The 25,122-nt window shown below is 47.2% G+C and overlaps 1 protein-coding gene across 4 annotated transcripts in view; it reads right to left on the bottom strand.

The window, feature by feature from the left end:
* Positions 1–2,965: 2,965 nt before the first annotated feature.
* LOC132572764 (lateral signaling target protein 2 homolog) overlaps positions 2,966–25,122 on the bottom strand; it is a 37,972-nt gene continuing 15,815 nt past the window's right edge. The window contains exons 3-13 of one of the 4 annotated variants that reach the window (XM_060240163.1): positions 23,930–24,067; positions 18,721–18,923; positions 18,285–18,374; positions 17,949–18,038; positions 11,645–11,746; positions 10,562–10,714; positions 9,747–9,874; positions 6,715–6,828; positions 5,862–5,948; positions 4,865–4,977; positions 2,966–4,046 (exon numbers count right to left, since the gene is read on the bottom strand). In XM_060240163.1, the coding sequence (XP_060096146.1) occupies positions 3,915–4,046; positions 4,865–4,977; positions 5,862–5,948; positions 6,715–6,828; positions 9,747–9,874; positions 10,562–10,714; positions 11,645–11,746; positions 17,949–18,038; positions 18,285–18,374; positions 18,721–18,923; positions 23,930–24,067 (1,350 nt within the window). In that variant the 3' untranslated portion in view covers positions 2,966–3,914. Of the gene's footprint in view, positions 4,047–4,864; positions 4,978–5,837; positions 5,949–6,714; positions 6,829–9,746; positions 9,875–10,548; positions 10,715–11,644; positions 11,747–17,948; positions 18,039–18,284; positions 18,375–18,720; positions 18,924–23,929; positions 24,068–25,122 lie in introns of all 4 variants that reach the window. The other 3 variants (XM_060240161.1, XM_060240160.1, XM_060240162.1) reach the window with 3 other exon arrangements.

Here is a 25,122-nt window from a genome sequence, read left to right as displayed (position 1 = left end):
TGTGAAGGACTGCTGCTGGGGCATGTGGGTGCCTTTAAAAGTCTGCTGGGAGCAGCTGCAGTTTCTACATGGCGGGGGGCAGTGAGAGCCAGCTATCACCAGTTCAATTTGCATGTGATTATCCCAGATGGTGTAACCCAATATGCTAATATTAGGGAATGTGGTCTAATATGCCTGGAGCTAGGCATTTGCCTAGGGTGGTGGGCTGGGTGTGTGTGTGTGTGGTGAATTAGGCTCTCCCCATGTGACTTCAAATAGAAAAACAATTGTTTGCATTAATTTTGCCAGACTGGATTGTTCTCCCTCGGCGGAGCACTGTTTTTTAGGTTGATAATTTTGTATGGCCCGCAAATGATGTTATAAATATCCAAATAGTCCTTGGCAGAAAAAAGGTTCCCCACCCTTGGCTTACCAGAACAGCTTTGTTTTTTTAAAAAAACCTTAATGTCTAGCCTTCAGTAGATCTGGTTGCACTTATAGAATAACTGCAAGCCAAATTTGCATCTGGAGAGGCACATGGGATTTAGGGGAAGTGTGAAATGCCAGTCAAGAACCAGCTTCACCATGCTCAAGTCTAGTCACACAACTTAAACACAAAAAATGGTGGGCATTATTTTGCTTAAAGCTATTCTAAGAGAACATAGTTTGTCCCAAAACATGCTGTCACAACAAGCATTATTAGTTGCAATGTGTAAAATCTGAATACTAAAGAGGATCTTGACAGTGATGCATGAGAATTTGCATGTGTTTTCACTAAGACTGTGGTATCCATTACCACCAACACCCACTCAGAGATTCTCCTGGGTTTTATGCATCACAGGTCTTCATCACTAGGGTCTCACATTTGGTTCTAGTACATACCAACAAAATATTTGAAAATCACACCAAAAAAAATGAAAGATGAAGAAGTATTACACCAGGCATCCTAAGTGAAATTTAGAATTGCATAGTGGTGGCATGGCTGGTGAACTTGGTGGTGTTGAGGCTGGGGTGGAGGGCTATGTGTTAAGCACATGCTCCTTCACATTGCAACAGCAAACATATTTCCTTTTGTGCACATGAGAATGCACAGATGCTTTAGGGCATACCCCTTTCCCTTTTTTTCCAGTGGACAGCCATTTCTAACCCAATGTCTTTTATTATTTATTTATTTATTCTAAGACTTATATCCCGCCCTTCCCATAAAATGGCTCAGGGCGGCTCACAACAAACGATAAAACAATAAACAGAGTGCAAAGTTATTACATTTTAAAAAGTCGAAGCGTTTAAAACCTAAAAACCTTAAAATCTTAACGTTAAAACTATACAGTATATTTCACTGAAGTCTGATAAGCTACATTTATCTAGTCAGGCGTAGGCTAACCGGAAGAGGCTTGTCTTACAGGCCCTGCGGAACTGAGTAAGATCCCGCAGGGCCCTCACCTCTTCCGGCAGCTGGTTCCACCATGTGGGGGCCATTGTAGAAAAGGCCCTGTCTCTGGTTGTCTTGAGACGGACTTCTTTGGGCCCGGGGATGGTGAGAAGGTTTTGCATCCCAGACCTCAGTACTCTCTGGGGAACGTGTGGGGAGAGACGGTCCTTCAGGTAGGCAGGTCCCAGGCCATATAGGGCTTTAAAGGTAATGACCAGCACCTTGTACCGGACTCGGTATATTATTGGAAGCCAATGCAAAGCCCGAAGACCCGGCCGAATGTGCCCCCACCTTGGGAGGCCCAATAACAGCTGGGCCGCGGCATTCTGCACCAGCTGTAGTTTCCGGGTCTGGCACAGGGGCAGCCCCATGTAGAGGGCATTGCAGTAATCCAACCTCGAGGTGACCGTAGCATGGATCACTGTTGCTAGGTCGTCGCGGTCCAGGAAGGGGGCCAACTGCCTTGCCCGTCTAAGATGAAAAAACGCGGACTTGGCAGTGGTTGCTATCTGAGCCTCCATCTTTAGGGACGGCTCCAGTAGCACCCCCAGGCTTTTGACCCTGTCCGCCACCGTCAGCGGCGCACCGTCAAAAACCGGCAGGGGGATTCCCCCCCCCCCCCCCCCGGTCCACGACGGCCCAAACAAAGGACCTCTGTTTTCGCAGGATTCAGTCTCAGTCCACTCAGTCTCAGTCATTAAATCAATACCTGCATTAACCAGGGGGTTTTAGATAGGAAAATACCCCTGAATATTTATGTAGAGTACGTTTCCCTTTTGGCTGTTACACAAGCAGAGCTATACCCTGATGACAAGGCTAGCAAGAATTCAAGCCAAGGAGGTAAAAGCATGAGAACAAAACAAATGGTGCATTTTGCAATGTGTTTTTTGTCAAATAAAAAAAAACAGAGGTAAAAAGCAAACTCATTTAACTACCAACTCAGAACTACATGAAACTTTCATTAGAACTAAGGGAATCTGATTTAGAACTGATTATTTTGTACAGAACTGCATGTTAGGAAACCTCCGGAGGTACTACAAAGCAGGGACTGTCCCTGAGAAATAAGAACAGTGAAAGAGTATGGTAGATGTGGGCTGGGGGAGGGAGAAAGGAAGAGGCAGACTACTTAAACTTTAGGTAAATAACATAAAAATCAGGCTGACTCAGCAGTGCAGTATGACTCACTAATGAGCTGTGATAGTTGATCTATGTACCATTTGTTCAAGCATGGACACCTCGGTGCACCCCCTCCTCAGTTACCAGGTCATTCACAATTCCTTTACTCCTGTCACTAATTTCTAATGGCACCAGAGTGGGTTTGGGGGATAAAAAACACAGAATCTGTATGAGGTTGACAGAAGCTGGAAGCAACATTATCACTGCCTGCTAAACTTGGAGGGGATGTGTGCCCGCACCTGGCTGGATAGAGGCAAATTGGATTGTGTGTTCATTGCAACCCAGAACTACTGTACTAAATGACATGCAACTAAACAAGCCTCAGATGGCATAATAGGGAGGGGGCAGAAAAAAGAGAAAGAAAACTAATATACACCATTAACATTTGAAAGTTTGTATTTGCATTTTTTTATGGTGGGAAGAGGAAATATAGCAGCAGATCCTGTCTATCAACACACCAAACAGCAATCCTACAGTCAAATCCAGCCACTGCCAGCACATTTACTCTGTACAGAGAAGACAAGTTGGCAGGAGTAAGAGTCAGCATTTATTCAAGTATTCAGGAGAGTTACCAGCTTATGCTGATTTCAAAGGAAGAAGCTATAAGTCTCACAGAGAGAAAAACATTTTTTCACAGAAAGTACGCGCAAGGTTAATTGCAGCCCTTTTCTAAACAACCCACCTTAGCCCTTCCTACATGTCAAGCTGGTAGGCAAAAAATCCTGACTCTTCCACATGCTTTGCAACAGTGCTGCTGGAGTCAAGATCCTGCTTTCGGTTCCAGCAAAAAGCACTGTGAAGCTCATATTGCACTCCAGTCCGCATCTGGCAATGTGCCTCTATAGGCTTGTTAAAAAACAAACCTGTAGGACAAAGCTAGCCTTGGACTCCCCTGCCCCCCACCAAATCCCCACTAAGTGCAGGAATCCTGGAAGCCAGGTTAACAGCACCAGGCAATCCTTACATGGGTAATAGTCCACTCCGTCTGAGAAGGAGCAATGGGAGACAGCCTATTAATGGCATTTACAGAAGTCTGCCCAAGTGCCATCTACAATGAATTCTAGCTCCAGGCAAAATGGGTCACAAATGTTCTTCAAATATTAAGATAAAGATCACTTGCTGTGAAGCTCTAGAGTTTCCTCTTCTGCTATTCCATCCTGCACTATGAAACGCCCTTTGGAGTGCTCATAAGAGCATCCTAATAAGACACAAGTGGTTATTCCTATAGTTCTTTGCAGGTGGCCCAGGCTGTGGCTGGCTGCCAGTCTTTGGTGTTTCTTTAGTCATGCAAGGTGTGTGATGAAGCCCCAAGTCCACAGGCTGATGCTCACAAGCAGCTGGCATCTTTATGGGTGGAAGGTAAGTGAGTGGTATAGCAGTGAGTGCAGATGCGGACTGGCTTCAGCTGTCTGAAGTGAGGCAGAGGTGCCAAGTGTGATGAACAACGAGAGCAGAAGATCTGTAAGAAAATAAACGGCATCAGATAAGAACCCAGTTCTGCAAGCCCCACTTATTTTCTTACTGCATTAATTTCCCCTTTGTTCCCCAGTGGGGACCCAAACTGGCTTACAACATTCTCCTCTTCTATATTTTATCTTTATCTCTGTGAGTTAGGTTAGAATGAGAGTACATGACTGGCCCAAGGTTGTCCAGCAAGCTTCCATGAAGTGGGGGGGGGGAGGTATTTGTGAATTTTCTGCATTGTGCAGATGACAGAGTGGGGATTCAACCCTGGGTCTCTCAAAGGGTAGTCTGATACTCTAACCCCAAGATCATGCTGACTCTTCACATGCTGGGGGAGGGAGAGGGTGGCACAGAGATGCTGTCCTAAGAATGCACCCATCCATGTGTCAAAGCTCAAATCAAGCAATCATTAGGCAGTATCAGTCTCATCTCAACATGGCCTTACTTAACCAGCAAGTTTCATTTCAAGTCCTTTCCTTGCACCCATTATGCTGCTCAGAATGTCACCCAGGTTCCATTCCCCCTCCAGAGCTGCCTGCTGATTCGGCAGGCATTGCCTGCAATTGCTGTTGCTACCAGTTTGTCCCACCTGGCTGATACATCTCAGTATCTCAGCTAAGAGACCACTAGGATTCATTCACAGAATCATGCCACTGAAAGGAACCTTTCCAAAACATCTAATATGACCACTGCCCCCAACATAGGCTATCCTACACATAGAAAGCACAAACACCTACTGCCTGTCTAGCCTTGTTTATCCTTCCCCAAGAATTAAGCTGTCTGCAGGCTTATGAGCAGCAACCAATCCCTTACCTTCCCACAACTCCGACAGTGGTGTCGTCGGCGAAGAAAAGTGAAAGGCACATGACAAGCCATGCAATGGCTGCAAGTGCTATCTGGCACCCATTCTGGTGGTTCCAGTGTGTCTGAAAAAGGGGCAGAAGGGCAGCTGGTGACATGGCTGTGCTTCTTTTGAAGTCTGATAAAGCTATAAGCCCACCATCTATTGAGAATAAATACCTGAGGCCCATAGATCTCACTCCCCACTAGTCTTCATACTAATTCCATTACCCTTTCTTTGCCTCCTCATTCTGCCATAGTTTCTAATTGGTCCATGCTTCCTTCCTTTATCCCCCACTTTTTGCTCCATTTTTCTTTCCTCCCCCCTCAGCTCTAGGTTCACTCCCACCTCTTAGTTGTCTTTCCTACCTCCCCACCACGCAATTCATCTAAGGTTTTAAAATGAAATGCACCAGCTTTTTAAGATTACAAAACAAATTATTTTGCAAGACTTTGACATTTTAAAAATTAACATTTTCTTTATTCGCCTTCATGTTTTTAGAAGTTAACTCTTTTTTTTTTTTTTGCAAACTTGGGGTCTCCAGGTTCCCCAATCTGTATTTGTTCCAATTGTGTTGATATTTTATCTACACTCTGGAGGATGTATTCAGAATTAGGCACACACACAGTAAACAGATGTACTAGTTAATGTGAAATAACATTGCCCAAAGCACTGTAGACTAAAAGCCAGGGTCTTTCTGAGCAGGCCAAAGTTGAGACAATGCAGCACCTCAAGTGGGAAAACCCACTTCAAAGCAAACAGGAACCTGCTAGCAGAACTTCTGGTTGACTGCAAATCAGCCAGCCAAAACAACACCCACCTAAGATAGCAGCCAGCCAAAACAGCACCCATTGACTACCTAAGAGAAGCTAGGCTGAACTGTCCTTGGAGGTCAGGCAAAGAGACAGAGGCACAAACAATGCTGAAGCAAAAGGCTGTAGTTACCAGTATCACATTCTGGATTCTCACCCTGTCTTCCATGGCCTTGCCAACTACTGGAGCAGAGAGCACAATCTGTCAGGCGAGAAACTGCAGGCCCCACACAGACCCCCACCTCTGAAAAGGGGAAATGAAAAGTATTAGCATGCAGGCAGCTTATGCCTGCCCACAGCAAAGTGCCAGGGCCCAGATACAACTAATATAGTAATATTGTAGTATGTTTCTTATAAATGCTACAGCTATTATCTGCTAAATTAAGACATCTGGGGAAGAAGGATAGAATAAAGCCTCTTGGCGCTGGGAAGCCACCAGCAGGCAATCCAGAAGCTCCAAGTGCCAACTGTTTGTTACAAAGAGGTTCCCCTCCGCTCCTATGTATCTATTAAGAGCTCGAAAGCCCTTCTTGTTCCAGGCTTCAACATGCACTCCACTGCCCGCTGATGGGCATCACTGCTGCGCACATCTGAAAGGTAAAGGAGCAAGAGCACAGAGCATTGCAATTACCAGCTAGCAAGAGTTTTAATAATACACTTGCTCAGAGCCTAATAAAGCTGAGACTCTGCAACTCCCTCTCAGGGGTTTCATCATGCTGTGCCAATATGCAGCCAAGGGGGAAAGGCAGCCCTGGGCTGCTCATCATACTTTTGTTCAAAGGACGTGATCAGGCATCCAGATCTTCGTGCACTTTCAAATCGCATCACCAGTGCTGGAGTTCAAATGTGGCAGGTTCATCCCTCATGAAACAAAGTTTGCCCCTAATATCACTGCTTGGTGTTTATAGCAGAACAGCACTGTGTGTCCACACTGCACATGGCTACCTTTCTGATACACTGTCCTGAGTGTAGAGAAGGATCATACGCTTAAGTCAAGTAGAGTCACTCACGGCCAGTGTCTGTTACTTCCAGTTCCTCTGTCTGGGATGTCACAATTGCAAATACTGTCTTCAGGATGGCACGCAGGTCACCAGCAAAGTTAGTTTGGAGCTGGTCTGCCACTCCTGCCCATAGACAGCACAATGGTTAGAGTACATAATTACACAAAATTGCCAAGCAAAAGAAAAGGCAGGTTCTGGAGAATCTGCAGCTGCACATGCATCCCTTTTGCCACCACTGTGTTTATTCTACACCCCAAAAGAGCTGCTGATCTCTTCTACAGAGGCATCTGGCCTGCAAGGATGAGGCATTAGGTATACTAATTCCTACTCTGGACACCGGTCTTTCAGTAAGTGCTGCAGTTGAGGGATTTAATCTGTGAATCAGAAAATGCCCAGTTCAAATCTAGCCTCACTTCCATATCTGCAACAGGGAGGTAATGTTGAACTGCTTCCCAAAGTTAAGCAAGGATTACTAAGATAATGTATATGAAATACTTTGAACACCTGAAATGCATTATGCAAATGCAAGTATTTTAAGCCTCCCTACTACTATTGCAATCTCATGTATTACTAAATAATCCCTCTGGGGACAGACAACACTGGTAAAGGTTGCTTTTGGCCTATTAAGTTTCATCTAGAGGGTTATGCTCCATTTCTTCTATTAGGAAATCACTCAAAGATAACATGTTGACACATTTACTGTGGCCCCATGAAATAAGCTGATAGGTAATGACGTGAAGCAAAAGACATACTTGGTTCTAACTTCCTACATTCAGAACTGATTAGCTTCATCCCACAGTGTACGCTAGCTATACTTAGGAATTCATCATGGTAACAATTGTATCACATGACAGTCAATTTCATTCCAAGAAGCCTTCAAGATACTCACCTTGCCACTATCTCTTTCCAAGATCTGATCCCCAAAAGGGCAACAGGATTTTATATCCTATTCATCCACTTTTATTAACTGCAGACACTCTAGATTCATCACCCATTGTTTGGTACATGTTTTGCAATAGTTCCTGTCCTACCTGGAGAGTAGGTTTCAAAAGGAGGTGCTAGGCGACTGCTGGTCAGCCACTTGGCCTCTGGGGTCCAGCAAAGTTCCATCTTGTCCCCTATGCTTTTCAGATTCTACATAAAACCAGTGTAATCCAGAGATCTGGGATGGATTGACATTTGCACCCCCTCTAATGTGCTGCCCACCACCCGTGCCTCCTCCGCCGCCTGCCCCTCCTTTCCCTTCCCTTTGCAACCCCCCCCAGCGCACCGCCCGCCCATGCCTTCTCCACTGGCCCGCTCGTTGCCTGCCCCTCCTTTCCCTTCCTTCCTTTCACCCCATCACCACCACCACCCAATCACAGCACACCATGCCTGGGCTCTGCTGGCCATGGTGCAGCTTGTGCTGTGATCACGTGCAAGGGGGAGGTGACAGGAACGGAGGGGCAGGTGGCGGGCCTGCGGAAGAGGCACAGGCGGGCGGTTGGGGGGCGGGTGCAATGGAGCACGGCGCTGTGTTACAGTGCTGCGGGGGGCAGCAGGGGGTGCCTGCCTAGGGCACCACGCGCCTTTAGGCCGGTGCTGCCAATACGTAGATGACACGCAGCTCTGTCTTGCACTTCCAGCTGATCCCAGGGAGGCTGTAGAAACTCTGAACTAGTGCATGGGTGCAATGTTGGAATGGATGTGGGCTAACAGACTGAAGCTTAATCCCCAAAAGACAGAAATGCTATTAATGAGCAGAAGATCTGACCCAGGACTCAAAGTGTCACTCAGTCTGGATGCTGTAGCACTCCCCTCAAAGGAACAGGTCCATAGCTTGGGTGTTCTTGGGCCCAACCCTTCCACTGGATAAGCTGTGGTCAGGAGTGCCTTTTACCAGCTTCAACTAGTTAGCCAGCTTTGGGACTTTCCTGGGCAGAAAAGGTCTGGCCACAATGCTGCATGCCCTGGTTACATCTAGATTAGATTACTGCAATGCACTGTACATGACAAATGCTTGGAAAGGGTTTAGAAAATTCAACTGGTGCAGAATGCTGCAGAAAGGATGTTGACCAAAGTGGTTTCTAGGGACCATATCACTCCACTCTTGGTCCATCTACACAGGTTCCTGATCTGTTTTGGGTACATCAAGGTGCTAGTGTTTACCCTGGAAAGCCTGTATGGCTTGGGATCAACATACCTGAAGGACCATTGCTCTGATCTGGATAGCCCTGGCAAGCCTGATCTCATCAGATCTTGGAAGGATCGACTGTGGTTAGTATCTGGATGGGAGACTTCCTTGAAATACCCCGTTGGAAAGACAGGGGCAGGCTCTATTCAGCCACCTCTCTGAATATTGCCCAGGCCCCCAATAGTGGTCAGTCACCCAAGGCTGACATAACTTCCAGGTGCAAACACACTCTTACACAAATATACAAAATATTTTTTTTAAAAAAACATACTTGAAGGACTGTGTATTTGAAGGACTTGAAGGACTCCCTTATGACCTGTCTGACTACCACAGTCATCTTTCTAGGGCCTCCTTTAGGTGTTCCCACTTTCTGAATTTAGGCAGGCAGCAACCCAGGAGCGGGCCTTCTCAATCATGACTCTCCCCAGAGAAACTAGTCTTTCCCATGCTGCTGCCATCTTCCACCAAGAGGTGAACATTATTTTCGTTTCATCTGGTGTTCCCTCAACATCCTTCCTGCCTACCCTATGTTTTAATTTTTTGTATGCATAGGTTAACTTTGGTTTAATTGTTCAGTGGGTTTAAGATGTATTTTTATATGTTTTGAATCTGTTAGCTGCTGTGGCAGCCCTGATGAGGACATAAAGGACAGGGTATAGATTTTGTAAGTAAATAAATACATATTTTCTACCACAAGGAGCACCTGATCTTTGCTAGTCCAAGTCAAGGGATCACACACTCATTGAAGCTCTCTCCTATCCAAAAATCCTTTTGTCCCATTAATCATACACCCAGTACTAATTTTCCCCATTGAGGTGAGGAATGTGGAGTGCCAGAGACACCTTCTTGGGGAAACTTGGGCACCTACCAGATATGCAGACAAATAATGTGTGGATCATGTCCTCAGTGCTCCTGTAACGAGCTCGCAATTCCAACCATCGGGAGTGCTGTGAAACATCAGCAACAGCTCCTGCCTGGGTGCTCTTAGGCTCCTGCCTGTTAAAAGAAAGTATTTGAACAAAAAGGCACTACTTTCTCCTATCTTTAACCCCCTCCTCCCTATTTTGTCCAGGGAGGAGGGAGTTTTTAGGAAGGCATCTGTCCTAAATGAATGTCCATCATGAAAACTGCCAAGGAAAAGGCAATCTCTACAGCAGAGCTTGCATCAATATGTCCACACCAACTTTGGCTCAGAGAACATTCACCCATTTCTCTTTCATCTTCCAAGAGAACTTTTGAATCCTTAGATTTAACACAGACATGACTGTGACTCAAAGAGGCCTCCTGGTCTGTAAATTACTATCAACTGACTGCTAACTGCTTATTTATTTGGATTTTTATTCCTCCTTCCTCACAAGAGGGCTCAGGGTGGATCACAACAGGAAACAGAGTCAACGACTCATCACAATACACAATTAATAATAAAATTGTTAAAACAATAAACTATTGCCTCCATCTCTTGCTATGGATCTTTGATTACACCATGGCAGAGCCTCACTACTAAAAACACTAAAACTAAACTAAACACTAAGACCAACATCCCACTCGGTTTGGAAATCATGTGACTTCAGCTATGGTCTGATTCCTCTTAGTTGTCCAAATAATTGTGCTAAAAAGTTCATTGGGCAAAGCAGCAACCAGTCGCTAGTGGATGTGTGTGTGGGGGAGACTTTTGCTCCATACCTTGGAACAGACACGCAAACATGTGACGCCACAGAGCCCCTGAGGTCAGCAGAGTTCACCTCACAGGAGGCCTGTGAATCAGTAGCACTTTCATTCAGGACACGTTTCTCCAATATGTAGAGCTCTTTCTTGGACAGCACATGCAGCAGGTCTCTGTAACAAAAAAAGTTTTAAAAAAAAACATACAAGAGAGACAGCATGCATGAGCTGCCCTCAAGGGCTGATCTAAGTACACACAATAATTGGAAAGAAGGATATCTCTAAGCTTATCTTATGGTAGGGCCTTAAGTGCAGTGCAAAAGCCAAGCCTTGCTTAGAGATATTTGAGAGATATCTCTAAGCTTATCTTATGGTATGGCCTTAAGCGCAGTGCAAATGCCAAGCCTTGCTTAGAGATATTTGAGGGATATCTCTAAGCTTATCTTATGGTAGGGCCTTAAGTGCAGTGCAAACAATAAGCCTTGTTTAGAGATATTTGAGGGATATCTCTAAGCTTATCTTATGGTAAGGCCTTAAGTGCAGTGCAAAAACCAAGCCTTGCAACAAGGGACTCGCTTGAGCTTGGCAACCCAGTTCATCTTACTCTACCCATATGCTTGCCTTCCCCCACATCCCCCAATCCCACTTTCACCTACGTGAATCGTGTCTCTGCCTTTAACAGAAAGCACAGACATCTCTACAATGCTTATCTTAAGAAACACTTAACTGGGATAGTATTTTCAGTAGAATCATGCCCAGGAGTTTCTGGGACTGCTCACTGCAGACACTGCAGCTTTTGAATACTGTGCCAGTACAGTAAACTAACATATCAGGGAGAAGAACTAGGTTACCACCACTCTATGAGGTGCTAATCAACTACATGAAGAGAAACATTTAATATGGGCAGAGGCATTCAAACATGGCATTCAAATCCATGATATAAAACAGGTCAGACTAGGAAAGACATCTCCATATATTTCTGCTGAACACACAGCTCGGTGCTCAGCTTGCTCCCTTTCTCAAAGGGACCAATCCCCTCGATCCTTGTAAAGTTTCACTGAGGTTCCTGTGCAGGAAGGCTGTTTCACATTCATTCACACACACCTGATTTTTCTTAGCAAAACATAGAAAGGGCTGAAGACTCGGGATATCTCCTCGGGCTTCCGTTCCAAGTTGAGGGGCCCATCGGGGTAGATCAGAAGCCCACTACATAGAAGGTAAAAAGGCAGAGATAGAGAAGATGGTTCAGAAGTAGGAAATGTCCTACTGCACAAAGTCTTCTGGATGCATTCTAATGCTAAAGCTGGACTGATTGAATACAATCCAATAGTAAAGAAAGTGCAGCAAACTGCTGTCATTCTATGCTGCCTCAGCACATCTACCTTACTGAAAGGAGAAACCAAGATGAAAATAGAAAGCAAATTTTGTATCAAACAAAAGGAAGTGTGATATTTTAAGTTTCATATAGTCACAATAGCACTAGTGGCATACCTGGATTTTGAGTTAAACTTTATAACACTGAAGTACTCAATAGTGTTTTATCATACATATTAAGAACATAAGAGAAGCCATGTTGGATCAGGCCAATGGCCCATCCAGTCCGACACTGTGTCACACAGTGGCCAAAAATTTTATTTATATATATACACACACACACTGTGGCTAAGCCACTGATGGACCTCTGCTCCATATTTTTATCTAACCCCCTCTTGAAGCTGGCTATGCTTGTAGCTGCTACCACCTCCTGTGGCAGTGAATTCCACATGTTAATCACCCTTTGGGTGAAGAAGTACCTCCTTTTATCCGTTCTAACCCGACTGCTCAGCAATTTCATCGAATGCCCACGAGTTATTGTATTGTGAGAAAGGGAGAAAAGGACTTCTTTCTCTACCTTCTCCATCCTATGCATAATCTTGTAAACCTCTATCATGTCACCCCGTAGTCGACGTTTCTGCAAATTAAAGAGCCCCAAGCGTTTTAACCTTTCTTCATAGAGAAAGTGTTCCAAAACTTTAATCATTCTAGTTGCCCTTTTCTGCACTTTTTCCAATGCTATAATATCCGTTTTGAGGTGTGGTGACCAGAATTGCACACAGTATTCCAAATGAGACCGCACCATCCATTTATAGAGGGGCATTATGATACTGGCTGACTTCTTTTCAATTCCCTTCCTAATAATTCCCAGCATGGCGTTGGCCTTTTTTATTGCAATCGCACACTGTCTTGACATTTTCAGTGAGTTATCTACCACGACCCCAAGATCTCTCTCTTGGTCAGTCTCTGCCAGTTCATACCCCATCAACTTGTATTTGTAGCTGGGATTCTTGCACTTGGCCTTCTAGACCTTTCGAACTTTCTCAGGTAGATCTTCCGGAGTGGCCCTCTGTGACTTCTGATGAAGTTAAAGATCTAATTTTGCAATTGAAATCAGGTAAAGCAGCAGGACCAGATGTTATTCCCTCTGAAATCCTAAAGTTAGATCCAGATTGGTGGGCTCCTCCGCTCGCATCTCTCTTTACCAGTATTGACAGAACTGGCATAATTCCTAAATCCTGGCTTAATTCAATAGTGGTTCCAATTTATAAAAAAGGAGATCCCGCCATCCCAAATAATTACAGGCCGATTAGTCTCCTATCCACCATTGATAAATTATATTCTAAGTATCTGCTGAGGAAACTTGAACAATGGATGACACGAGAAAAAATTCTTGGTCCGGAACAGCTGGGTTTTTGTAAAGGCAAAACTACTCTCAATCACTGTAATACTTTGTCCCATCTAATTTCTAAATACACTATTGGGAAAAAGATGAAATTGTATGTAGCCTTTTTGGACTTAAAGGGAGCATTTGACTCAATTGACAGAGACCTGTTGTGGGATAAACTGGAACAAACAAGTATTGATAAAAGACTCCTTATGCTCACTAAAAATTATATACTTTCAACTTTTGTCAAGTCAAATGCTCTTTATCAGGCAATCTTACGTCAAAAATCCCGTTAAGAAAGGGGGTTAAACAAGGTTGTGTGTTGGCCCCCTTTTTGTTTAACCTCTTTCTTAATGATCTTGCTCCCTTTTTGTCAGATACTGACCATCATAGTCCAAAACTTGGTGCCAGACATGTTCCCTTACTGTTATATGCGGACGATACAGTCTTACTATCTTGTTCCAGAATTGGATTAAAGCGTTTGCTTGTTCGCTGTATCACCTTCCTTAATAACAATAAGCTCCTATTGAACTATGACAAATCCAAAATTGTTGTTTTTTCCAAATCTTGGAAACCAACTAAATAGTCAATAGGTGGCAAAAAGATAGAACAAGTAAAATACTACAAATACCTAGGAATTCATTTTCAATATAACACACTTTGGACTAATCATTGTAACTGTATAATTAAGTCAGTCAATGTTAGTGTTGCAGCTATCCAGCGCTTCTTTTACAGCAGAGGCAATCAGTTTATCCCAGCTGCACTAAAAATCTTTAAGGCTAAAGTGATACCGCAGCTTTTATATGAGGTCCCAGTGTGGATCACAGCCTTGGATAATAACATTGAAGGTGTCCAATCAAAATTCCTACGGAAAATTCTGGGATTCCCAAAGTGCGTACCATATGCAGTTTTGTGTTTAGAAACAGGGACGAATCTTGTGGAAACACCAGCATGGCTAATGTCACTTAAATACTGGTTTCGGCTACATTTCCACTCTGACTCAGAGAGCCTTTTATATCAACTGCTCTCAGAATCTAATTTGTCAAATTGGCTAGTATTTATTGAGAGGAAAATAAAATCTATGGGCATTGATTTAGATTCACTTCTTATGCTATCCTTAAAAGAAGCTTTCTTGAAACTTAAGCTCAGAATTCTAGATATTGAAATGCAAACATTATATAGCCTGGCCAACAAGTCCTGCTCCCCACTGAATTTCGAACTTCCTCTTTCAGTAGGGAAATTAGCGTCATATTTCTCCTCTCTGCAAGCTCCACAGCGACAGCGTGCATTCTCGTTAACGAGATGTAATGCATTACCATCTGCTATCCTATTTGGTAGATTTAACAGGATTGAGTACTCTAATAGACACTGTCTTTGTAATTCCAAGTGTATTGAAACTATTTCCCATGTACTACTGAACTGTCCTCTTTATGAAGATATTAGTTGTATATACTTGAAAGATATCTTAGCAGATATGTTGGGCTGTGCTGATTCAGGCAAAGTCCACAAACTTTTAAATGACACTTGCGCTGAGGTAACCTTAATGGTGGCTAGATGTCTCCAACAAGCCATGGAAATACGACAGAGAATGGTTCTGGAATGACCACATTTTATCTTTTAATTATTTAATTTGGCTAAACTCGATTCATATATATTTTACTTATTTTATGTATTTTAGCTCCCTATGTACTTTATAATCTAGGATTTTATATTATTTATATTGCTATTTTACTGCTAAATCTGTTTTATGCCAATAAAGGCTTGCTATTTGCTTGCACTTGGCCACATTGAACCTCATTTGCCACGTTGACGCCCACTCACCCAGCCTCAACAGATCCCTTTGGAGTTCTTCACAATTCTCTCTGGTTCTCACCACCTTGAACAATTTAGTGTCATCTGCAAACTTGGCCACTTCACTGCTTAGTCTCAATTCCAAATCATTTATGAACAAGTTAAAGAGCATGGGACCCAGTACAGAGCCCTGCGGCACTCCACTGCTTACCGTCCTCCACTGCAAAGACTGCCCATTTATACTCACTCTCTGCTTCCTATTAATTAGCCAATTTTTGATCCACAGGAGGACCTGTTCTTTTACTCCATGACTCTCGAGCTTACTAAGGAGCCTTTGATGAGAAACTTTATCAAAAGCTTTCTGGAAGTCAAGGTAAACAATATCTATCGGGTCTCCTTTGTCCACATGTTTGTTCACCCCCTCAAAGAAATGTAACAGGTTAGTGAGGCAAGATCTTCCCTTACAGAACCCATGCTGAGTCTTCCTCAATAACTTGTGTTCATCAATGTGCCTACTCATTCTGTCCTTGATAATGGTTTCTACCAACTTTCCCAGTATTGAAGTCAGACTGACTGGCCTGTAGTTTCCCGGATCTCATCTGGAACCCTTTTTAAAGATGGGGGAGACATTTGCTACCTTCCAGTCCTCAGGAACAGAGGCAGATTCAATGAAAGATTACATATTTTTGTCAGGAGATCCACAAGTTCAACTTTGAATTATTTCAGAACTCTTGGATGTATGCCATCTGGACCTGGTGACTTATTAGTTTTTAATTCGTCTATCAGTTGTAGGACCTCCTCTCTTGTTACCTCAATCTGACTCAGGTCTTTCAACACCCCTTCCAAAATAAGTGGTTCTGGAGCAGGCAAACACTTCTCATCTTCCACAGTGAAAACGGAGGCAAAAAATACATTCAGCTTCTCAGCCATTTCCCTATCCTCCTTCAGTAATCCTTTGACCCTTTGGTCACCCAAGGGTCCCACTGCCTCCCTGGCTGGTTTCCTGGTTCTAATATATTTGAAGAAATTTTTATTGTTGGTCTTTGTTTTTTGCAATATGCTCCTCATAGTCCCTTTTTGCCTGCCTGATCACAGTCTTGCATTTGATTTGCCACATCCTGTTTTTCCTTTTATTAATCTCATTTGGACTAGCTTTCCACCGCTTAAAGGAGTCCTTCTTACCGTTTACAGCTTCCTTTACTTTGTTTGTTAACCATGCAGGCCTTTTCTTATACCTGTTTGTTTCCTAACTTGTGGTATATATTTTATCTGAGCTTCTAGGATTGTAGTTTTAAATAGCCTCCAAGCTTCCCCAAGGGTTTTGACTGTATTTACCTTTCCTTTCCGTTTCCTCTTCACATGCCTCCTCATCTCAGAAAATTTACCCCTTTTAAAGTTAAATGTGGTTGCGCTGGTCTTTTGGGGCAACTCTCTATTTATACAAACGGTGAAATCAATGACATTATGGTCACTGCTCCCAAGCGGTGCGATCACTTTTACATCTCTCACCAAGTCTTGGGCATTACTTAGGACCAAATCCAGGATCGTCCCACCCCTGGTAGGTTCAGAGACCATCTGCTCCATAGCAGTCATTGAGAGCATCTAGAAACTCAATCTCTTTCTCTCGACCAGAACACATATTGACCCAATCAATCTGCGGGTAGTTAAAATCACCTATGACGACACAGTTTTTATGTCTAGCCACTATCTTCAAGCCTTCCATCATATTATAATCGTCCTCTATCTTTTGATTTGGTGGGCGATAACAAACTCCCATAGTTAAATTTCCTTTCGGGCCCTCTATTTCAACCCAAAGCATTTCTAGAAGGGAATCTAATTCTCTGACCTCAGTCTTACTGGACCGTATGCCCTCTCTGACATACAGAGCCACCCCACTTTCATATTAATTATGAACAATGACATTTAAACAAAAATATCCTTACTATATTGTATGTCTGCAATATACACCAGAATTTTCTAATATTATGAACTGTCTTACAAAACTTTTCATACTATGCCTTCTGAATAAGTAAAATTGTGCCTTAAAGTAAGGAGGAATACTGTATGTAAAACTGAGTTGACCCACTAAACCAGGGGTGTTGAATGCATTTGTTATGAGGGCCAGATCTGACATAAATGAGACCTTGTTGGGCCAGACCATGTCAGATTGGGTCAGGCCATGTATGTACCTATTTAAGATTAGGTAGCAGAGATATAAACTTTATAAAGGACACAGACAAACAATTAAACATGTTTTTAAAACAAAAATTAAAACATGCTTAAAACATTTGCACTCATTGGTCTTAAAGGTGCTTTCTATGTATTTTTCCCATGGGATCCAGGGAACTAAGCAAAGGAAGCTCTGGCTCTTTCCTTCCTTCCCTAGGGGACTGGAGTGGGGGGGAGCCTCAGTCAATAGAAGGAAGAGAGGCTTGGCTCAGAAGCTCTGCTGGGCAATTGAGAGAGCCTGGAAAAACAAGCTCTGCCTCCACCCACCCCTTCCACACCAAGGGAGGACCCTCAGCCAACGGAGAAAATTGAGGTTTTGCTCTGTAGCTCCTGTGCAATTGAGCAAGCCTCGCAAAGCAAACTGTTATGCGTAAGGAAGCAAGAGAAAGGGAGTAGGAAGCAGATGATAGCCAGTAGCTCGAGGGCCTGACAGGAGCAATCCAGGGGCCTGATTCAGCCTCCAGACTGCATGTTTGACACCCCTGAACTAAACTGTCTCCAGTTCTAGAGTCTCTGTTTGCATAGTGTCATTTGGCTTGATTTATTCTGCCTTGGAAATATATCAGTCTTGCCAGCATCAAGAACCAGAAATGACACGACAAACATGTCAGAAATCTTGACCTGTGAAGTTCTGCAATGCTCAAAGATTTACTCTCAACCGCACGATGACTAGTAAAAACCACATACCTAATAATGGCCAGGCGGGGAATTGTGAACATCAGCTGCGGCTCGTAGCCATCAATCATCTCCTGCGTCAAGTAGCCAAGCTTCAGAGCTCTAGATGAGTGTGAGAGAGAAGTGCAGAAAATGAGAAAAGAAGGGTGTGGACAACATGACTAGCAGCTGTCATAACCTCACTCCAAGCAGCTAATTATCTTAGAAATAGCTTGAGCCAAATTTCCCATATCAAACAAAGTTTTGGCAGATATGCTTGGTTTTCTTCCAACACAAAAGTAGGCAGTGCTTGTTCAAGCATTTTCCAAGCCACAAACGAGAGGCCATGAAAAGAGGGAAAATCCTCACCTGGCCACAGTTTCGCAGAAGAGCACCACAATCTCCTGTTGCCTATAGATCTCTTCGGGTGACTTCACTGAAACCAATGAAGACACGTAGCTGGAAAAGAGACAGACTGTGAAATCCATTTCAGCCACCATCAATAACATGTTCTGCATATGACCCCTTCTTCAGGTTTCCCATCACAACCAGCACTTTGCTGGCATGAATCTCAGAAGACAACACTAATTTTGCTTTGAGATTATGACAACATCTTTGACTGAGTCCAGCCAGAATATTCTTTAGCACAAAACTGCCTTAATCGAAGATCAGCTGTTAGACTTTTTCATCTCTATATCCCTATACATGCAAGGCTCAAAGTAGTGCATTTTCTAAAAGGAGGCCAACATAGTCCTGTCTACTCACTCTGGAATAGTCACCAATTCCAAAGGAGCTTAATACATACCTTAGTTCAAACTCTGCAAAGAGTATATCAAAGCGAATCAGTGCCCTATGGACAGGGTCTGAGTAAGGCCCATGTTGGCTCAGACTTTGCTCCCGTAGGACTGTCCGTACAAGTTCTAAGCTGCACAGCAGATCTTTGGCCAGAGGTCGAAGCCGCACACCATCAGCCTCATCCACATCAATGTAGGTGCGTGCCATCAAACACTGAAAGGAGAGCACATGGACTGATCAGGAAAGTGCCCTGTGTTCTGGCTGCCCCTCCCTATCTCACCTTCTGTAGTGTATCAGTAAATAATATGCGACCGAGCGCAGGGCGCGAATCTCCCCGCCCATCAACAGCTGTGGCGGGAAGTTCAACGGGTCAGGATTGGCCTGACCAACCCTGTAGGCTGTACCGGGGATTGTATATAAGCGGGACCCGGCCCGCGTGTTCGCTCTCTTGCAACGTGCTCCCAATAAACCATGTTGCCCTACTCTCGTCTCCGCTTCGAGTACGTTACACTGGCGACGAGGATGGGATTCTAGCCTTATCGGCTACGACGGAGATCTTGGGCAACGAACGACCGGCCACGACCGCCGCCGCCACCATGGCCAACCAGGGCGGAATCACCGGCCACCTCGAGCCCTTCGACCCCGCAAATCCAGAGGGCTGGGAGTCCTACTCGGAACGGGTCGAGTTCTACCTCCGGGCCAACAAGGTTACCGACGCCGGAGCCAAGAGGGATGTTCTCCTGAGCGTATGCGGGCCCGCCACGTTCGAGATCGCAAAGGGTCTCTCGGCGCCCGCCCGCCTGGCGGAGAAATCCTACGAGGAGATCATCAGACTCCTCACGGGCCACTTCTTGCCGCAGCCCTCCCGGGTGGCTCGCAGATTCCTGTTCCACAGGAGGGACCAGGCGGCAGGAGAATCGGCCGCCGACTATCTGGCGGCCCTCCGCAAGATCGCCGGGAACTGCAACTTCCCCCAGCTGGAAGACACCCTGGCCGACAGATTCACGTGGGGCCTCCGCGACGAGAGGCTCCAACAGAAGCTCTTCGCCAAAGAAGAGCTCACCCTCCAGAGCGCCTTCAGCGAAGCGGTGGCGTTCGAGAGGACCTCCAGGACCTTTCCCAAGACCCGGTCAGACGCCGTCCACCACGAGGAGCTGGACCACGACCGCATGGAGGAGAGAGAAGCCTACCAGCTGCGTCGCCCCGCCGGCCCACCCAGCAGAGCGGCCCAACGCCCCCGAGCGGCCCATCGACCACCAGCGTCGGAGAGGGTTCCGGCCACCAAGTGCGCCAGCTGCGGCGACTCCCACGATCGGAGAGACTGCCAGTACCGGACCTGGGACTGCCGGAGTTGCGGGAAGACCGGCCACATCGCCAGGGCTTGCCGGGCCAAGCTCAACCGTCGGAGGCCGACCACGCACCACGAGTCAGCGGAGTCCCACTCAGCAGACTCCACGTCCCTACAGGTACTGAACTTGCCCCACGCCACCCCCGATAAAATTAAAGTGGCAGTCCTCATCGAAGGGAACCCCTGCCAAATGGAGGTGGACTCAGGTTCCTCCATTTCCCTCATAGCGGAGGAGACCCTGAGGGAACTGTGCCCCCGGCAGCGGCTGCAACTACGGCCGGCGAACTTCATACTCCGGGACTTTCAGAAGAACCCGGTGCAAATCGCGGGGTGGGCGCGGGTGCAAGTTGAGAGGGGGTCCTTCTACGGGCCGCTGGACATCCTGGTGGTAAAGCGCCAACTTGCCACCCTGCTGGGGCTGGATTGGTTCAAACCCTTGGGGATACGCGTGGAGGGGGTGGGGCAAACCTTAACGCCCAGCGGGTTCGGGGAGATTTGCAAAGAGTTCCCCGAAGTATTCGATGGGTCCCTGGGAAGCTACAAGGGGCCGGCCATCTCCCTGCCCCTAGACCCCACGGTCAGGCCGATCCGGCTCAAGGCAAGGAGGGTCCCGTTCGCTTTAAAGCCAAAAATAGAGGCCGAACTAGACCGCCTCACAGCCCAGGGTGTCCTGGAGCCTGTGGACTATGCCACCTGGGAGACCCCCATCGTAACCCCCATCAAGCCAAACGGGGAGGTGCGGATCTGTGCAGACTATAAATGCACGATAAACAAGGCACTGCAGGATAACCCCTACCCAGTGCCGGTGGTAAACCACGTTCTGGCGGCCCTAGCGGGGTCCAAGATCTTCGGGAAGCTGGACCTGGCACAGGCCTACCAACAGCTCCCGGTAGATGCTAAGACGGCGGAAGCCCAAACGATAGTAACGCACAGGGGGGCCTTCCGGGTGAGGAGGCTACAGTTCGGGGTAAGCGTCGCTCCGGGGATCTTCCAGAGTATAATGGACGCTCTCCTTAAAGGGATCCCCGGAGTCCAGCCGTTCTTCGATGACGTTTTAGTCGCCGCCCCGGACCCCGAAGAATTCGGCAACCGCCTAAGAGAGGTGCTCCGCCGGTTCCAGGCTGCGGGGCTAAAAGTCAAGAGGGAGAAGTGCCTGCTGGGGGTTCCGCGGGTGGAGTTCCTGGGGTTCGCCGTGGACGCAGCGGGTATCCACCCCACGGAAGAAAAGACACGGGCCATCGTGCAAGCTCCGGCCCCCACCTGCAAAGCGGAGCTACAAAGCTTCTTGGGAATCCTTAACTTTTATCACTCATTCCTCCCCCACAAGGCAGCCCTAGCAGAGCCCCTTCACCGCCTACTGGATAAAAAAGCCCCTCGGGTTTGGGGCAAACGACAAGCCGCCGCGTTTCAGGCGGTCAAGGACGTTCTGGTGTCCAACGCGGTGCTCCACCATTTTGACGAGGGCCTCCCCGTCATCTTGGCTTGCGATGCGTCGCCGTATGGGGTGGGAGCAGTCCTGGGGCACCAACTCCCGGACGGGAGGGAGGTGCCGGTAGCGTACTACTCCCGCACACTGACACCGGCAGAGCGCAATTACGCGCAAATAGACAAGGAGGCTCTGGCGATCGTGGCGGGGGTCCGCAAGTTCCATGAGTATCTGTACGGGCGGAGGTTCACCATAGCCACGGACCACAAGCCCCTCTTAGGCCTGCTGGCCCCAGATCGACAAACCCCCCAAATCCTGTCACAGCGCGTGTTGAGGTGGAATCAATTCCTCAACTCCTACACTTACACACTGGTACACCGGGCCGGCAAGGCTATGGGTCACGCTGACGCGCTCAGCCGCTTGCCGCTTCCGGAAACGGGTCCAGACCCCGCCCCCGCACACCAGGTCATGCTGATGGAAAGCCTCCCAGAGCCGCCCCTTCACGCAGCGGAGGTCGCCAAGGCCACCCAGAAACATAAGACACTTGCACGGGTGCTCGACTGGGTGGTGAGGGGGTGGCCAGAGGGGAACATGGGGGAAGATTTCAAACCCTATAAGGTCAGGAGGGAGGAACTAGCGGCACACAAGGGGTGCCTACTATGGGGGAGTAGGGTGGTGATTCCGCCCCCGCTGCAAAGGCGTGTTCTAGAATCCCTCCATGAGACCCACCCCGGCATAGTTCGCATGAAGGCCCTGGCCAGAAGCTACGTCTGGTGGCCGGGAATGGACGGGGAAATAGAGAGTTGGGTCCGCAGGTGCCAGACGTGCCAAGAGTCGCGGCCCGAGCCTCCCAGCGCCCCCGCCACTAGGTGGGAGTCCACCAGGAAACCATGGTCGAGACTCCACCTCGACTTCGCGGGGCCATTCCAGGGGCAGATCTTCATGATAATTGTGGACGCCTACACCAAGTGGCTCGAGGTCATCCCCGTAGGGTCCACCTCGTCCGCAGCCGCAATTCGAGCATTACGCAGGGTCTTAAGCACACACGGTATCCCGGACACCATAGTCTCGGACAATGGGACCGCTTTCACGTCCGCAGACTTCCAGGCGTTCCTCCAGCGATACCTTATTAGGCACATAAGGTCGGCCCCCTTCCACCCAGCCACCAACGGCCAGGCAGAGCGGATGGTCCGCACCACCAAGGAAGCCCTGGGCCGTATTGTACAGGGAGACTGGGACCACCGATTAGCAGCATTCCTATTCGACAATAGGATCACCCCCAACCCGGTCACAGGGGTTAGCCCGGCCGAGCTCCTCATGGGGCGAAAGCTCATAACTCGGCTGGACAGACTACACCCTGACCGGGCTTCAGACACCCGAGAGAGCCCCGAGGTCCGGGACGCAGTCAGGGGTTTCTTCGCGGGCGACCCGGTTTACGCCCGAAACTACGCCAGGGGGCCCAATTGGGTGGCGGGCCGAGTGCTACGAGTCACCGGGTCCCGCCATTACGACATATCAACTGAGGGGGGCCAGGTACTACGGCGGCACATAGACCAATTGAGGCGCCGCACGCTACCAGAGGAACTGGCAGACACAGAAGAGGCAAGAGCCGGAGAGGAGCTCATCGGGGACCGACCGGAGGACGCGGCCCCATCACCCCTAACGCCGGCCCGGGTAGCACCGGAACCGCCAGAGCCCGAAGGTGCCGAAGAACCAGTCCGGCCGCCACCGTCCGCACCAGGGTCCCCCGCAGCATCAGATGCGGTGGCGGCGCCTCCCCCACAGGACCTCCCCAGACGGTCCACCAGAGAGCGCCGACCTCCCGCATATCTGCAAGACTATGTTCATTAACCAGGGGGGGGAGGGGTGTAGTGTATCAGTAAATAATATGCGACCGAGTGCAGGGCGCGAATCTCCCCGCCCATCAACAGCTGTGGCGGGAAGTTCAACAGGTCAGGATTGGCCTGACCAACCCTGTAGGCTGTACCGGGGATTGTATATAAGCGGGACCCGGCCCGCGTGTTCGCTCTCTTGCAACGTGCTCCCAATAAACCATGTTGCCCTACTCTCGTCTCCGCTTCGAGTACGTTACACCTTCTTTTCAATCTATTTCAGGGTTAGGATGTGCCCTCTAGCAACTGTAATAACTGTGTACTCCAAAATTAGTTCTGGACTATATCTCAATAAAGAAGGCAACAATGTTGCATCAGGGTTCAGTAGTCATCTGTCCAGGAGGATCCAAAGATTGTATAACAACTTAAAATTAAGCCATGGTTAGTGGAAGAACATGATGTGGCACTAATCAAGGAATCTAGTTATCTATTATTTTAGCCCTTCACATTTTGAGCGCCATTTCATTTATGACATACAGCAGAACGTAGGTTGGTCCCCTCTTCTAATGCACTACAGCACATCCAACATGGCTATCACTCCCTCATGACTTACCTCAGCAGCAAACAGCATGTGATTCCGGAGACTGTCCACTAGAAGGTCCTCTGGGAATTTGGCGACATAGTCACGGCCATGACGTTCCTTGGGGATGCACTCATCCATTATCTGCTCTATGATGGCTAACAGTTCAGCCTGACAGAATGGGAAAAGGCATTAGTACTCTCAGCACAAGTACATTTCAGAGATAGCAAATGAATAGTTATGCAGGAGGCATCACTGGCCCAGAAAGGGAAAGCGGGTTTTGGCATTTGCATGGTCAGAGAAACAAACTTTTGTGCTGACAGGAAGTGAGGAAAATGAAGGAGACTCTAGAATACAGCTGCTCCATCAATCAAGAGTGACCCATGGTAACATTTCCCCCCTCTAATCAATGATGAGAAACTTCCAAGCTACCTTTGCAATTTCATCAACAGTATGTCATGTACAGAGCCGGCGCATGGGAATGGGCAGGGTAGGTGGCCACCTTGGGTGCCCCCTCTCCCCTGAGCAGAGCCAGAGCCAGCACTTGCATAGCACGCTCCTTGCAAAGAGTATGGTACGCAAGCATTGTAGCTCTCCCTGACCCCGAACAGGCTTCCTGCAATGCGGGAAGCCTGAGCATGGCTGGGCCAGCGTTTGCGTAGTGCACTCCTTGCAAGGAGAGCACTATGCAAGTGTACTGTTTTAGCAGTGCCCAGCTGCTTTCAACCCAAAAACAGCTGGGCACCATTAAAACATTGTGCTCTTCAGAGACTTCCAAGGAAGCCTCCAAAGTGTGTACTGCAGGGGAAGTGATGGCGCAGCAGCACCACCATCGTGCACTGCCCATCGCTCCCTCATCCCCTGCTCACCCGGCCTGTGCACTGGGGCTGGTCATGTACAAATATGTGCAAGCTGTGGTGAGCAGGCTACATTGTCAGATTTATATATAACTTGCAGTCTGAGCCTTTCTGAACAGCATTCATTGCTCCATAGGTCCAGCAGATACAGACATTATAGCAGATGCCCTCTGAGGGCTCAACTGCACTTTCGCACCTTAAACTGTTTTAGCCACTTTTTCACCTTGCAAGGATCACTTTCAGTTACAGAATCCCATAGAGAGAAAAATAGCTAAACTGATTTTGCATGGTGAGTTGAGTTCAGCTTTCACTCTGTGCTTTCAACCAGCCTCTAGTTCTGATCACAACTCTACTGTCTAACTGCCCCTT

This window comes from Heteronotia binoei, chromosome 5 (assembly GCF_032191835.1).
Source record: "Heteronotia binoei isolate CCM8104 ecotype False Entrance Well chromosome 5, APGP_CSIRO_Hbin_v1, whole genome shotgun sequence".
Classification (NCBI taxonomy): Eukaryota; Metazoa; Chordata; class Lepidosauria; order Squamata; family Gekkonidae; genus Heteronotia; species Heteronotia binoei.
The sequence above is the reverse complement of the archived record's forward strand: the minus strand, read 5'-3'. Positions and strand labels throughout refer to the sequence as shown.